Source organism: Cucurbita moschata, unplaced genomic scaffold (assembly GCF_002738365.1).
Source record: "Cucurbita moschata cultivar Rifu unplaced genomic scaffold, Cmos_1.0 Cmo_Scf00033, whole genome shotgun sequence".
NCBI lineage: Eukaryota > Viridiplantae > Streptophyta > Magnoliopsida > Cucurbitales > Cucurbitaceae > Cucurbita > Cucurbita moschata.
Window position 1 is genome coordinate 331,793 of NW_019268549.1, and position 15,614 is coordinate 347,406.

The window sequence follows — 15,614 nt, forward strand, 5'->3', positions numbered from 1 at the left end:
TTCTAGATTTAGAAAATGGACCAATTCCATGGAATTTGTGTCGGTACAATGCAACATATGGAGTCCTATAGCAAATCTATAAGGTTTCAAGGTTGAAGAAATTATTAATAAAACCTCCCTCCAAATTAAATTTCTAGAAAGACTATCAAATTAGGCTTGGTTAGTAAGATAGTATTCCTTTTGAGCATAAGCTTGTTTGTTTTGTTCTGTTATGTATCACATTTCAGCTTCACGTTTGTAAAACGTGTTTACTACGGAGAGGTTTCCACGCGCTCATAAGAAATATTTTGTTTCCCTCTCCAACTATTGTGGGATCGCTCACAAGTTCTCTTTTGGATTTTCCAAAAAGACTCGTACCAATGTAAATGACGTCCCTTAATTGTATACCCAAGTTCTTTTCCTTAATTAGTCAATGACTCCAAGAGAGGGAAGAAGAAACATCTCGATAGAGGGAGAGAGGGCTAAAGGGTAAGGAGTTTCCAAACTCAACGGATTGACAAGTGGTGGTGGATTTCATAAACTCGCGTTGTTAGGTTACAATCATGAACAAAGTGGGTGAGAGAACTCAAGAGGGTTTGGAAAAGAGAAATAGATGGTTGCAAACATTAGTAGAGGCTAGGGTTTTATTCGAGAGAGAGAGATATACACATACGGTTCGGTTTGGTTCCATTCCATTCAATTTAGATAGAGTTTCTTAAACATAACCGTTAGAAAGAAAATGCACTATCATAATAACCATTAAATAGCTTAGAGTGAAACTCAATAACTTCTTCAATTTAAGAGCATGGTAATTGACGGGTCTTAATCAACTTAAAAATGATAAATTTGTATGACATGATATCCATAAATGTGGTCCAAGAAAAAGGATATGAGGAGAGAGAAGAGATAAAAATAGAAGATGGGAGGAAAAACATCACACAAAATCTCATGATGGCGCTATAATTGAGCTATGATGGAGGGAAGTGAAGAGAGAAGAGCCCTAAGGAAGGGCAAGAGATGAGCAAAGAGCCAAAGAGAGGGCGACCTAATTGTCCAACAGGAACAAACAACAACAACAACACCAAGAAATTTGTATTATTTAATCTTTGTTTTGGGGGTTCGGAAACTGAGGAAACCTTTAAAGAAATGGTCCAATTGAGACCACACAAAACCACAACACAACACCCTCTTTAACTTATGAAAACAACAGGTGAGTGTGTGAAAGCTATCTCACTCCCATGCACACGTCCCTTTCTGCCTCCCTCCGCCCACATCTCCCGCTCTTTCCAACCATACATCCATACATCCATGCATGCATGCATGCATACATACATGATGAGGCTATAAACCAACGCCAGGAACATTGATGCCTACTCTCTATTCTCTCAACTTTGTTTCAAAACTCATTATCAAAGCGCAAAAAAAAAAAAAAAAAAAAAAAAAAAAAGGGAAGGCAGATCCAAGGAGGTGGTTAATCTGTCAATCCCATCAATCAGTCAACCAAACACGACCAATCATCAATCATCAATCAAGATTTTATAAAAAGCAAAGGCGAAAATACAATAATCTTGATATGTCATCCTCTTCCTCTTCTTCTTCTCCTACTTCTACTGCTACTGCTACCACTACCACTACCACTACCTTGTCTCAGCAGCAGCTGCTGGACCACCACCTTCCCGCCGCAGCTGAGCAGCTCTGTTATGTCCATTGCAACATTTGTGACACTGTCCTTGCGGTATCATTATCATCATCATCATCTTTTCTCTCTCTTTTTCACTATTCGTTTTCTCTGTTTCCATATAAAGCTTCTTCCTTTCATGTTTTTTTTGCCCGTTTTGTGTAAAGTTCTAATCTTTTTGTGATTCTTTCATCTGGGTTTTGGTTTTTGGTCAATTTTGAGCTGACCCATGTTTCATTTTCCCCTTTTTTTCTCAATTTTCTTTGATGGGTTTCTCTTAATTCGTTGATTTCAGGTCAGTGTTCCTTGTTCTAGCTTGTTCAAAACTGTGACAGTGCGATGTGGACACTGCACTAATCTCCTGCCTGTCAACATGCGTGGCCTGCTCCTCCCTTCACCTAATCAATTTCATCACCTTGGCCACTCCCATAACATTCTGGTTTTAAAAAAAAAAAACCCTATATTTCCTATTCTTAGCTAACTCTTACTTTCAATTTCATCTCACGTTTGATTGTGTTCTTAGGAAAACATCCCCACTCCAAACCCCAATTATCTGATCAACCAGTTTGCAGCCACCAACAATTTTGTAACGCCATCTCGTGGAGTCATTGATGAGCTCCCCAGGCCCCCTGTCATCAACAGACGTGAGATTTTGTAGCTTGTTTTTTTCAAAGTTTCAAACAAATTAAGAACAACATAGAAAAAGATCATTAATTTAAGCTCTGTTTTATTTTTTCAGCTCCAGAGAAGCGACAGAGAGTGCCATCTGCATACAATCGCTTCATCAAGTGAGTAATGATTCAAACAAACAAACAAACAAACAAACAAACAACAAACAAACAAACCCTATTGATTTCTATCTCTGTTTCTTAGTGAATGAAAAAAAATTGGATGCAGGGACGAGATCCAACGCATCAAGTCAGTGAATCCCGATATATCCCATAGAGAAGCCTTCAGCGCCGCTGCTAAGAATGTAAAAACCAAAACCCACAAAACAGAACAAAATAAAAATCTTATCTTTATTAATGTTTGTCTTTTTTTTGTGTGTGTTGGCAGTGGGCCCACTTTCCACACATTCACTTTGGTCTCATGCCCGACCAGACAGTGAAGAAGACAAACATCCGCCAGCAGGTAAAAAAAGAACGCATATTTTTGTATCAGTGAATTCTGATTCTCCTCCTTGCGTTTTGGAGATATTTTGTTGTGCGCATTGTTATTGTTTTTAATAGTGGAAGTGAATGGAAACACATCATAACGTGTTGCAGGAAGCAGAGCAGAGTGTTCTAATGAAAGACAATGGAGGATTCTATACCTCAGCAGCAGCCAACGTTGGTGTCTCCCATTTCTAGCGCTCCCATGGATATGTTGTTTTTGTTTCAAAATTCGCCCTCATCTTTGCAGCTGCTACTACTACTATTACTCAAGTTCTTATCTTCATGGGTTTGATATGTAATTTGCATTTTGATGTTATGATGATCACATTATGACTATAATTTGGCTCACTACTACTACTACTTAATGCATCTTGTTGTTGGTGTAGTGCTGACTTCATATTATATATCTAATCTATTACTCACTATCTTTTGTGAAGAATTTGCTTCTTTCAAACCTTCAATTCTAGTTCAAATTAATTGTTGGTGTCACTTTCTTTCTTTTAATCGGGTGTCACAGTTATTTTCTACTTAGTTGAGAAGAGTTTTATTCCTATCACTAGAAGGAGGGTTTGAACCTCCAACCTTGACACGCTCTAACCAACTGAGCTATTCCAGCCAATCAGCTAGTGATGGGCTTGAGTCATTACCAATGGTATCAGAGCTAGATACTAGGTGATATGTCAGCAAGAAAGCTAAGTCCCAAAGGGGAGTGGTCACGAGGCAGTGTGCCAACAAGGATGCTGGATCCTGAAAGGAGGTGGATTGGGGTGTCCCACATCGGTTGTAGAAGGGAACGAGTGCTAGCGAGGACGCTAGACCCTAAAGGAGAGTGCATTATGAAATCCCACATCGTTGGGGAGGAGAATGAAACATTCTTTGTAAGGATGTGGAAACCTCTCCCTAGCAAACGCGCTTTAAAAATCTATTAGCGACGGACTTGGACCGTCATAGTATAGATGGGACAGGTGTACTCCTTTTTTTATAATTTAACATTTATTATATTTCAAGTTTAAGAACGAGTGGTATTGACATCGAACCTTTTATATTTCTTCGTTCTAAGGTTACTAACCTAATTTTTATAATTTATGACCAAAAGTTACAAAATTAAGTTCGTAATTTGGAACCCTAAACCAAAATTGAATTTTTTTTTCTTTTTTTTTTTGGTAAACTAGGATAAGAATTTAGATGAGAATGACGTGGTATGGTACATATAACGATGAGGAGTTCTCACTTTTTTGATTCATCAGTGCTGACATAATAGTTTCCTACCGCTATTCAACCATATATACATATACATATACATATACATATAAGCCATTATCTTATCTTTCTAGAGCTAGGTTAATAAAATTCTCTAGTGCGTTCGTGTTCGTGTGCATGTGCGTAAACCACGCGTCAAAAAGTGTTATGCATTCAACCCCATCTGAAACTAGAGGTATGCTAAGGTTATGACATAAGAAACTCCAAAATATTGACCTAAAGTTTAGTCTTTGCTTTGTTTGTTATACCAAACACTTGGCTCTGTAACCTACATTTTCTGTGAATCATGTAAAAAGATGGAGACTTTTGAGGAAGTTTTGATAGCAATCTGAGATTGAAGATCCCTTGGGTTTCCAGTAATGGGGCATATATAGCTTTTACAATGGCCATCTGAGATCTTATGAAGCACTGATACCCACTCAATTTCCAGAAGAAAGAGAGAGACAACAGACCAAAATTTCCCAAACTACTTCCAACATAACATGCTTCCCTTCTCCAAGACAAGAAAGTTGCCATCTTTTACGGGAAAATACAACAAAAAAGGAGCTACAAGTCTCTACCAGAGAGAGACTTCCACGCCCTTATAAAGAATGTTTCGTTGTTCTCTTCAACCGACTTGGGATCTTACAATCCACCCCTTCGGAGTCCAGCAGTGAGGCACTTGTTCACATCTCCAATCGACATGGGATCTCACAGTAGATAACTAACTCACTCATTCATGAGACTTCAACATCGGTCCTCCTTGACATGATTCTTTTTATGGAAGATAGGCGTGAGTTGTAAAAGGCAAAAGCAATTATTGAACAAAAGGGTTGAGAGACAGCACCAATGTGTGCGCCTCTGGCTGATGCAAAAGGTAACACTTCTGATGCTTGCTTGACCCTCCATAGATTCAGTTTCCTGAAAGAAATTAAAAACAGCTTTGGATTTATCAGTATCTTTGTCTGTTTCATTTTCCTTGGAACAAAATGAAATCTTCAAGTTCAACTACGACATGCTAGCATGCATGCTCCACCAGTTCCACATTTCAGCTTTCGGTTAAAGCATTTACTTATCAAAAGAAGAGACCGCGACTTAATGCATAGTAAAAAGATTGTTCATTGCCACCAACTAAAAAAGAAGCACAAACCCAGGCATTCTGACTCAAAAAAAAAAAAAAAAAAAAAAAAAAAAAAAAAAAAAAAAAAAAAAAAAAATCAAAGAAAAAGAACTGTCTCACAGCTGAGAATACACCAAAAAAAGATACCAAAAGAAGTGAATCTCTTGATTATTTGAGATAAGAAAGAGAAGCCTTCGTTCAACACAATACACCCGATACGAAATAAGGTGTCTCAATCATACTATAAAGACTTTATGGTAGATGATAAGATATACACGAATGATTTGCATGCTAGAGTCATTCAAGTAACTTTACTTTTGATTATGATCATCATGGTAATCTGTTTCTAAACTTTTCCTTGGGTTGATTCCTTATTGTTTTTGGGATTCTTGGATAATTTAGATCTAAAGGTCTTGCGCTTCAACAATCCCGAGTTTTATATCATTCTTACCTTGTTGATCTTTTTAGATTGGTCTTTTGGCTGGTTGATCTCTTGAATGAACCCTTGCCTTACTGATTTTCTTGAAGAATCTATTGAGGTTTCAAACCAAATCTGTATGCGATCATCAGATGAACAACAAGAGCAGACTTGTTGAGAAAATTCACCCAACAAATAAAGACTTATCTTACTCCTAAGCAAAGGCAACCAGCTTTGTCAAGTGATGTAGCATAACAAATAAAACTGAAAATTACTACAGCATAAGTATGATGGATACATGAGACAGCAGTGGTAATGAAAATAGATGGATCATTGAAGGTACAAGTTCGTGTATCATGACTCGAGAATCGAAAGAATGATTAATCCAAATCGAATGGACAACGAAAATCAAAGATACATCTTCTACAGCTTGCATGTTGGAAAAAATGCTATGCAAAAATCATGAAAAATTGGGTATCCACAAAGACTTACAGACCTACACACACACTCAACCACAAACCCGACATGCCCGACAACTTACATAACACGAGCAGGCATAGAGTAACGATGCTTAGCGCAAAGTCGATATTACAGTGGAGAAGATTGTCAGCAGAGTGAATAGCATCGTCAATTTACCGCCCATGATTGGTGTTGCAGAAGAGATATCTTGTGGCCTGAATATCAGAAACATGTAAATATTGTTCAGAATCATTCAAAGTTTCAGTTTCCAAGAGAGATATAGTTGAAAAGGGTATAGTTCCATACTTCTGTAATTTACTAAGCTGACCACAAAACAGTGCATTGTCTGGCATAGGCAGTTCAGTTTTGTTAGTCGCCTCAGGATTGACAACCCGAACGTATGTCTCTTGCCCAAGATACCATGAGTCGAGATTTTCTGTCCTGATGTTCCAAACTCCGACATTGTCGAGAGATATCAAGATGGTTGTCCATGCTCCCGGATAAACCTAAACCACGAGATGAATAAGTCGGGGGTATAACATAATACGGTAATGTCAATATACTACATATAGTAATATGGAACACATACTATACATTTAGTGTATATAATAACCAACTTGCTGACATGAAGTTAAAATATAGTAGGAAAATTGTACTAGTAAAAGAAAATGTAACAGCCCAAGCCCAAGCCCACTGCTAGCAAGTATTGTCCGCTTTAGCCCATTACGTATTACCGTCAGTCTCACTGTTTTAAAACGCGCATACTAGGGAGAAGTTTCCACACCCTTATAAGGAATGTTTCGCTCCCTTCTCCAACCGATGTGGGATCTCACAATCCATCCCCTTCAGGGCCCAGCGTCCTCGCTGGCACACCGCCCGATGCTTGGCTCTGATACCATTTGTAAGAGTCTAAGCCCACCACTAGCAGATATTGTCCTACGTATCACCATCAGTCTCACGGTTTTAAAACGCGTCTACTAGGAAGACTTTAACACACCCTATAAGGAATGCTTCGTCCCATCTCTTCCAACCAATGTGGAATCTCACAGAAAAGGTATAAATCATATATGAGCAGCGCACAGAGGTTTGTTTATGGAAACTGCAGAATCCCCCCATCAAACTGTACCTGAATTGTTGAGCGAGCTATTCCATCCCATTTATTGTATGTACCCCTGCTATTCTCAGTCCACTCGCCATAGTCCATCCTGCATTCATTCAATCTTCGAGTGAATACAAAACTAACCATAGCTCATTACTCGTGCTAGCAAAGGTAGATGATAAAACGTACCCCACGACAAAGAAGGCGTATCCGTTCATGTGATAGCTCTGCATCTTGGTGTCGTTATTCTGCAGTACAATCTCCATAAACCCTCTATAGGTTCCATTAATCACTGATGTCTCTGTCTTTGGTGGTCCTGTAAGTGGCCTAGTGGGAAAGTCGAGCTTATAAACACCCTTTAACTTGAATTGGTCAGCCAATCTGATTGGTGTGGATGGATTAACAAACGAGATTCCATTTAGCGTTGTTCTCTGTTTGCCACTGATTGACACGGGAGGTTTATTTTGCAAGACGTAAACATCGGTAACATTAATCGAGCCATATCTGAATGATCCTTGAGGATTGGGACGAGCACCACTTGCGGATACATTCCATCTGCACAAATTGTTAGTCAACTTCTTAGAAAGCACAAAAAACTAAGAATGCCAAACCTGATAGTCATGATTTTGGACAAACCTGATTGATCTTGCCTGGTTCATTGAGAAAGTTTTATCAAACTCATCATTTGGTGCTTCCGGAAGAGGACCAGCTGCCTTTCCTTTGGAATTAGAGTAATGCAAGATAGCAACACCTGTAACTCTTTTCCAAAGAGACTCGTTGACAAACCGAGCACTAGCTACAATGTAATAATCAGTGCTCGCGTTCTGATCCATGGTTACCAAAAATGAATATGACTGTCCTACATGTATATCTAAGCTAGTATAATTCTGTTGCACTGTATATGACCCCTCTGTTTCTGCTAAAAGAAGATTGTGGTTTTGTATCCTGAAATTCAGACTAGTAGATATTCCAACATTGTGCACGCGAATTCGGTACGTCTTCCCTGTTCAGCATCATCAGAAAACCCAACAATTTAACACTTCTCCACCATAACCAAGGACTTACTAACAATAATAGTATAAGTAACTCTGCATAGACAACACAACAGACAACTAAATGTGCTACTATATCGTATTGCATTCATCCATACAGTATCAACAGCATCCAACTCTAAAAAAGATGTATATGACTTACAACTAGTCTTATACTCTCCTTATCAAGTCGATGAAACGAATAAACAAGTTATGAGGAAGGATTGGTTAGCTGACATGCACATAATTGACATAATACCATTTTGAAAAGTCTGATAATAGGAGATTCAGCTCCACTAAACATGGGGGTGAGCCTCTCAGAAAGAAATTTTTCTTCCCACATAATATTCAATGCACCCAGTTGAATTTGTATGTGTGGAGCCTACATGCTATGAGCTTAGGGAGAGTTAGCTTCTCTGGTCCACATTAATTGAAACTAGAGCTAGTAATCTCATGTTCAAAGCCCCTTAAATGCAAGCAAGGAGGATGTTCCTCAGGAGAAAACTAGGAAAATTGTAACAGCCCAAGCCCACCACTAACAGATATTGTCCTCTTTGGGCTCTCACTTTCGGACTTCCCCTCAAGGTTTTTAAAACGCGTCCGCTAGGAAAAGGTTTCCACACCCTTATAAAGAATGCTTCATTCTCGTCCCCAACCGACGTGGGATCTAACAATACCCTTATAAAGAATGCTTCGTTCTCTTCCCCAACCAATGTGAGATCTCTAAAAAATAATGCAAGACGATATGTGAACACGAGGGTGTCCCCATTAGGAGCCAAAAACCTGCTGGTTGAGTTTGCCAACCAGGTTGATCACCCGTAGGGATGGACCCAAACAAAATAGGCTAGAGGATTGCCCTCTCAGGCTAGAGCCTAGATGATGGTTAGTAGTAGATTGGGCTGTGTCCACAATCAGGATTAAGCCACTTGTTCTCTACTAGCATCTAACATAGAGGTAGAGTTTCTGAGGAAATTCAAGTGAGTGAATGATATCAGAGAAGGCAAGTTGAACCAAATACAGAGTAAGCACACAATCTTTTTCTCTTAACGAATTATGCTGAGGTGTATTAGCGTTACCTGGATGAACTTCAATTGTTTCGTGTTCGATACCATCAGGGACTAGCGTGTCGTTATATCTGTAAGGGCCTTTGCCATTAATGAGAACACCATGTGGCATTCCAAGATCCTTCCCATCATCAAGGGTTTTTCTCAAAGCCTACATACCAATCCAAAAAAGTATCAATATCAAGCACACTACATACACTTACAATGCTACAATTAGCTAGACCAGGCATTTTGCTCCTTCAGCAAACACTAACCGTGTGATTCCTGGTGTACCAATCACCAATCAAAATTACAATGTCTCCATCTGGGGTAGCAAAAGGAATGGGGATTATAGGTCTGTTGTTAATAATAATACCACCGAATCCACCCGACGCTCTCTGGAAATGGAGCGATGGAAAGTAAAAGAAGCTCCCTATCTGATCCTTAACTTGAAACTGGTAAGTCCAGTTCCACTTGGGAGGAATTGGACAATTAGTTCCAAGAACACCATCTTGCCATGAACTTCTCCGCTGTTGAACTCCAGACCTATATTACCCCACAAATCAATTTTTCCATTCTCAAACTAGCTCTACAATCATAAATCAGCATAAACTGCCACAGAATAAACTAGACAATAAACTAGACATTAAATCAAACAATACCAATGCATGAGGAGGCTCTCATCCAACTTGTTTCGGACATTGATAACTACATTGTTGTTCGTAGTTACATTGATAGGAGGACCAGGAAACTTCCCATTTATAGCAATAACCTGCAAAACCCAAAGCAAAAATCACAAAAATTGCTTAGATACAGCCTTCCTTCAGTTACTCTCAGCTCAATTCAAACAATGTGCTCTGTTTCTCCAAAACAGAGCAGCTTATGAAGAAGATCTAGAGCTAAAAATCCAAGCATTCTTAAAATCCAACACAAACCCATCTGCCATTAAACTAAAGAGAACCCCCAGAACTGGAAAAAAATGGAAGAGGGAAACAAGATCCATAGAAAACAAACCTGTTGAGGAACACCCAGAGGAGAAGCAGTGATGTAGGAGACTTCAAAATTAAAGAAAGCAAACGGATCTGCAGCCGAGGAAAGGGTTACAAACAAGCAAATAGGAAGGAGAAAGATGAATAAGTTACGAATGGGAGCCATTCCACTGAATCTTGGGTGGGTAGAACACGAATTAAGAGATGAAAGACTTCACTGTGTTTACATTATCAGGGGAGAGGCCTAAGAGAGCGTTGAAAAATGGATAGAGAGAGAGAGAGAGAGAGAGAGAAAGAAGGAGAAGAGGAAAGTGATGAAAAACGGCTATATTTCACTGCTTTTGATAGTGGAAGAATGCAGAGCTTTGCAGTGCTAAGAAGAGGAGTGCGTGAAAGACAGAGCAATTGTGTTGGCTATTGGCTTTGTTAATGGGGTCTGTAGGCAAGAGGGCCTTGGTTCTGTCGGTCACCAGTCACCACTCAAACCCCCCAATTCCCGTTCAAACCAACACATGGGAGAGAGAAAGACACACACACACACCGCGTAAGAAAGAGAAACGCCAGTAGTCGGTATCATAGAGATTGAGACGCGGGATTCCATTTTTTATTTTATTTAAATAAAATATATATTAATTAAATTAGACTTAAATTCACGTATTAATCAAAAAAAATATTTTTTAATTCAGTTGAAATACATTGAAATTCAAATTTCATTACATATAAACATCTTTACATATATGCGCATAATTATATATTTAATTTATAAAATTAAAATTTTATATATTTAATATTATAAATGTATGTATATAAATTACAAAATGGAGGGATGTCGGGGCAATTAATTAAATGGATGGAAAGGGAAAGAAAATAACAATAAAAAAAACAAAACAAAGAAACAGCGGAAACGGGACAGCGTATATAAAATTGGAACAACGTTTAAATCCGTCTGAGAGCGGCACGTGATTGCCAGCCGTTGAGCATTTAGTGGGCCCCCACTATAAATGTCTAAGCTGTTAGTTGTGTGGGCCACCCCTCTCCTTTCTTCAACTTTCTGGCTGATTTGCTTTTTTCTTTTCTTTTTTTTTTCTTTTTTTAATAATTAAAAAAAAAAAACATAATATAATCAAAACTTCATCCATTTAATGTTGTCTTTCTTTTTTGTCACCCTATCTTCCTCAACTTGATCATTATTAAAACTCTACATTAAAAAATTAATTCATTTTATATTATCTTGCGTAACAGCAATAAATTAACATACCAACCTCATTTTTTATACTATTTCACTTCTGAGTTGAATTAGATCGAATCGAGCCATTTTATAGACATAATCTAATTATTCGAATTATAATTTTTTTTAACTTAAATAACCCGACAACAGATTAAGCAACTAATAAATTGAATTAGTTTAATTTTTTTAATGTTAATAAAAAAAAGAAGTTAAATTATTAGACAATGTATTAAAAAAAAAAACTTGAGGGGTACGAAAGGGAAGCCGTGCAATTAATTTAAAAGAGAGAGAGTACACAAATTTTTTTCGTAAAGAAGAAGAAAAGAGGAAGAGAAAAATAATGGAAGGGGTAATAGGGCATTATGACGTGGCGGTGTAATTATTAATTAAAATTTGTAACAATTGGAAAATAATTTAGTGGATAAAGTTTAAATTATTGAGATTGATATTTAAGCAGAAACAGGGTAAACGGTTAGGGCAGGGCACGGGCAGGGGGCAGCGTAATCGGGCTGTCATTCAGAGTGAAGCATCCATATCTTGTTGTACAAATTTGATTGGCCCAGTTTACACAATTGGTACTCTTTTACCTTTTTTTATTTTTTTTTACTGCGCTGTAATATTTGTTGAATTTTTTATTTGGTATATAAATTTATTGTGACACAACTCCATGAGATAAAGTAGGTTGGTGCCAAGATTGATAAGTGTCATGATGCGACTGAAAAAGACAATGCATCATCCAACACATCAAGAGTGTGCATTCAAGCTAAGTTGAAGTATACGCAAGATTCTAGAGAATGATGCGACACGAGCATCAGACACAAGCTATAACTTTAGAAAAGTCAAAGTTTTGTTATATGTTTCGACATGCAATTCTAGAGTTAAGTCAGCCTATATAAAAGATAAAAGTTCACCAAATTTGATGTCAATCGAATACTTGATGAACGTTACACAGAGCCATATGATTGCTCGCCAAAATAAAGAATAATTATAAATGCCTCAAAATGCAATATAGGATGTGGTATGGTATTAGCTCTCCACCACCACTAGACTCTATGATACATGTGTGTCTCATAAGGCGAACATTGCAAAACGAGTGTTTTAAAGATAGTATAGAACGACACAGAGTGTAAAGACAAATTAGTAGTGTCACAAATGTATTCGAAGACGATGGAATCTTTCAATTTATGTAGGCTCGGGAGTAGTAAAGGGCAATCCAATTGTATTCGAAGCTCGAAAGTAGGGAGAAAAGATAAAAAAGACGCATCCGAAGAAAAGTAATACATAAAAAGAAATAATTAGTTTTTTCTTTTTGGTAAAAAGTGCCATTCATTTATTGGGTTTGAGATAAATGATATAAAAATACATCGTTAAATTAATTAAAAAAAAAACAATCTCTAACCTTTCAATTTTTATTTTAAGAATTGAATAAAATTTTTAAAAGTTTCAATAATATGTCAAGATAAAAAATAAAACATCTCAAACTTTTAAAAACAACATTAATATCTTTAAATTTTTTAAAAAATTAAAAAGTTTGGAAAACATAGGAATATATTTCTAATTTTTTAAAAAAATTGGAGAGTGTTAATGGAATTTTTTTTAAAAATAAATAAATAAATAAATTGTAAAATTAAAATAGAAATTTTATATTTGTATTATAATGTAAGTTTTATAATAGGAGTATGAGTTGGCATAAAGAATATATAGATTGAAGAAGGGAGGTGGGTGTAAAGTAGTTGGTGTATGATTATTCATCACCCATTCACATGTAAACGTGAAAGTTTTGATATGCCAACTCATTATTGTGTCCACCTCATGACCCCACCAAATCTTTACATTATTATTACATGCCTATACCTATTTTATGTCTTATATCATCCATTTAATTCTAAATTTTTGAAACTATGTTAGCATACCATTATATTTTTGTTTGTCCAACTTTACATTATAATGTGTCGAACATTTTTAAACATTTTTAAACATTTTTAAACATTGTCTTTTGTAGGGTTTTCTTTTTTGGGCTTTCCCTCAAAGTTTTTAAAACGTGTTTGCTAGACAAAAGTTTTCACACCCTTATAAAAATGCTTTGTTCTCCTCCCCAATTGATATGTACTAGAGCCAGACACTGAGTTGTATGCCAGAGAGGACGTTGAGCCCCGAAAAGAGATGGATTGTGAGATCCTACATCGATTGGAGAGAGGAACAAGTGCCGGCGAGGACCCTGGGCTCTTAAAGTCGATTGGAGAGGGGAACTCGCTAGTAAGGACAATGGACCCTGAACGGAGGGAGGGGGTAGATTGTGAGATTCTACGTCGGTTGGGGAGGAGAACGAAACATTATTTATAAAGGTGTGGAAATCTCTCCCTAGCAAACATGTTTTAAAAACCTTGAGAAGACGACTAGCAGTCTATTTGTGTTCTCACAAATTTTATCCTAAAATGGAAATTATGCATTAGACACGTTTCTGGGAACCAAAAAAAAAAAAAAAAAAAAAAAAAGGGAAATTGGAAACGAGCTTTCTCCGCCAACTTCCTTTCATTCGCCGAAGCCTTCAAAGTATCTTTTTTTATAGGCGTCGTATTTTTAATTATTTAGATTTATGGATTGAATAAACCCACTTACTGAATAGTCAAGAAAAGTAAATGAATTAGCCATACATAGATAGAGCTCGTGTCATGCTTATTCTAGATGTTCTTGTTCCTTCCCCTCGATCTCTAACTTCGTTTCTCTCTACTTTACGGTCAGCAATTCCATTGCCTAAACTTATCATTAAAGTAGCGGAAAAATAAAAAAAACTTATTTTAGTGGGAACTTTGAGAGTGATTTTACTAATTTTGTTTGAAACCCTCCATTTAATCCATTATTTTTTATAAACTCAATGTAAATAATAATATTATTAAATTTAAAATATAAACTTAATAAGTATGGGATCGAATAATAATTATAAAAACATAATAATTACATTTTTTTTTTCAACAACTTGACCACATAAATCGGAAAATGCTTTGAAATGCTTACACAAAAAAATGGGCAAGCATAATTATAACCTTTTGCCTTTAATGTTCTCAATGCCTTTTTAAACCATATTCTAAAAGCTCTACCTCAAATTATTTATTTTCCATTTTTTTTATGGAATAATAACGCTTCAACGTAAATAAGTACAATAATTTTTCTTGAATAAGAGGAATATCTCGATTAAAATTTAGTTGCAATATGTCATGATGGTATGTGTCATGGTATGATATTTTTGTCTTATTCTTTCAATATATATATATATATATATATATATGTCAAATTAGATATTGATGTGAGGGATTAATGTAATTAAGATATGACATTTTTTAATAGAAAGTCTGAGTAGCAGAAATTTGTGTAAATTAAAAGTAAAAAAGGTTTTTTTAATTATCCCGCGAATTTAACACAGCCCAATAATAATGGGCCTTAAGTTCTGGAGTTGGATCACCAACGGAAGCCCATTCTCAAACTATCGAAACGAATTAAAAAAAAATTAAATTAATAAAAATATTATTAAACTTTATACTTTATCTAAAAAAATACAAACTTTCAAAAAAAAAAAAAAAAAAAAAAATCTAAAAAGTATTCTAACTTAAATTTCTTTTAATACCCTTTAAAATTTTAATTTTTTTTTTTTAAAAAATACTCTTATTAGTGGTCATATATTTAAAAAATACCTATAAAATTTTCAAAATATTAATAATTATCTTTACTAAAAAAAGAGTTCAATTTTGTTTACTGCCAATAATATAGACATTACTTTTGAAAGGTTCACGAATATTTTTGAATTGTAGTATTAATGGTAAGAATATTTTTTAAGCTTTTAAAACAAATTTAAAGAGTATTAATAATATTTTCGTAAGCTTTTAAAACAAATTTAAAGAGTATTAATAATATTTTCGAAAACTGAAGACTTTTGAAAATTTAAAAGTGTTTGTTTTGAATTTTTATTTTATTTATTTATGTTTTAAATTTAAGAGTGTTACTTAAAATTTTTAAATTCGGCAATATATATATATATATATATATCTTATTTTTTAAATAATTAAAAAAAGAGAAGGAAAATGGCAAATGAATATTTATTTTATTCCCACAACATTCATGCCTCAATGTATCAAAGAAAATTACAGATTTAACATTTAAAAAAAAAAAAAAAAAAAAAAAA

At 35.7% G+C, this 15,614-nt stretch overlaps 2 protein-coding genes across 2 annotated transcripts; one reads left to right on the forward strand and one right to left on the reverse strand.

Moving 5' to 3' along the window:
• Positions 1-1,344: 1,344 nt before the first annotated feature.
• On the forward strand, positions 1,345-3,244 carry LOC111430262 (axial regulator YABBY 1-like). The gene is made up of 7 exons (XM_023066435.1): positions 1,345-1,714; positions 1,953-2,096; positions 2,181-2,301; positions 2,397-2,445; positions 2,555-2,630; positions 2,714-2,788; positions 2,923-3,244. Exons 1-7 carry the CDS (start codon positions 1,346-1,348, stop codon positions 3,004-3,006), a joined length of 918 nt encoding a protein of 305 aa, XP_022922203.1. The 5' UTR covers position 1,345; the 3' UTR covers positions 3,007-3,244.
• A 2,643-nt stretch (positions 3,245-5,887) lies between these two features.
• Positions 5,888-10,622, reverse strand: LOC111430260 (monocopper oxidase-like protein SKU5). Its single transcript, XM_023066432.1, has 9 exons — positions 10,235-10,622; positions 9,883-9,992; positions 9,496-9,766; positions 9,254-9,392; positions 7,783-8,149; positions 7,336-7,701; positions 7,174-7,252; positions 6,354-6,553; positions 5,888-6,262 (listed from the first exon to the last, which is right to left on the reverse strand). Exons 1-9 carry the CDS (start codon positions 10,373-10,375, stop codon positions 6,160-6,162), a joined length of 1,776 nt encoding a protein of 591 aa, XP_022922200.1. The 5' UTR covers positions 10,376-10,622; the 3' UTR covers positions 5,888-6,159.
• Positions 10,623-15,614: the final 4,992 nt, after the last annotated feature.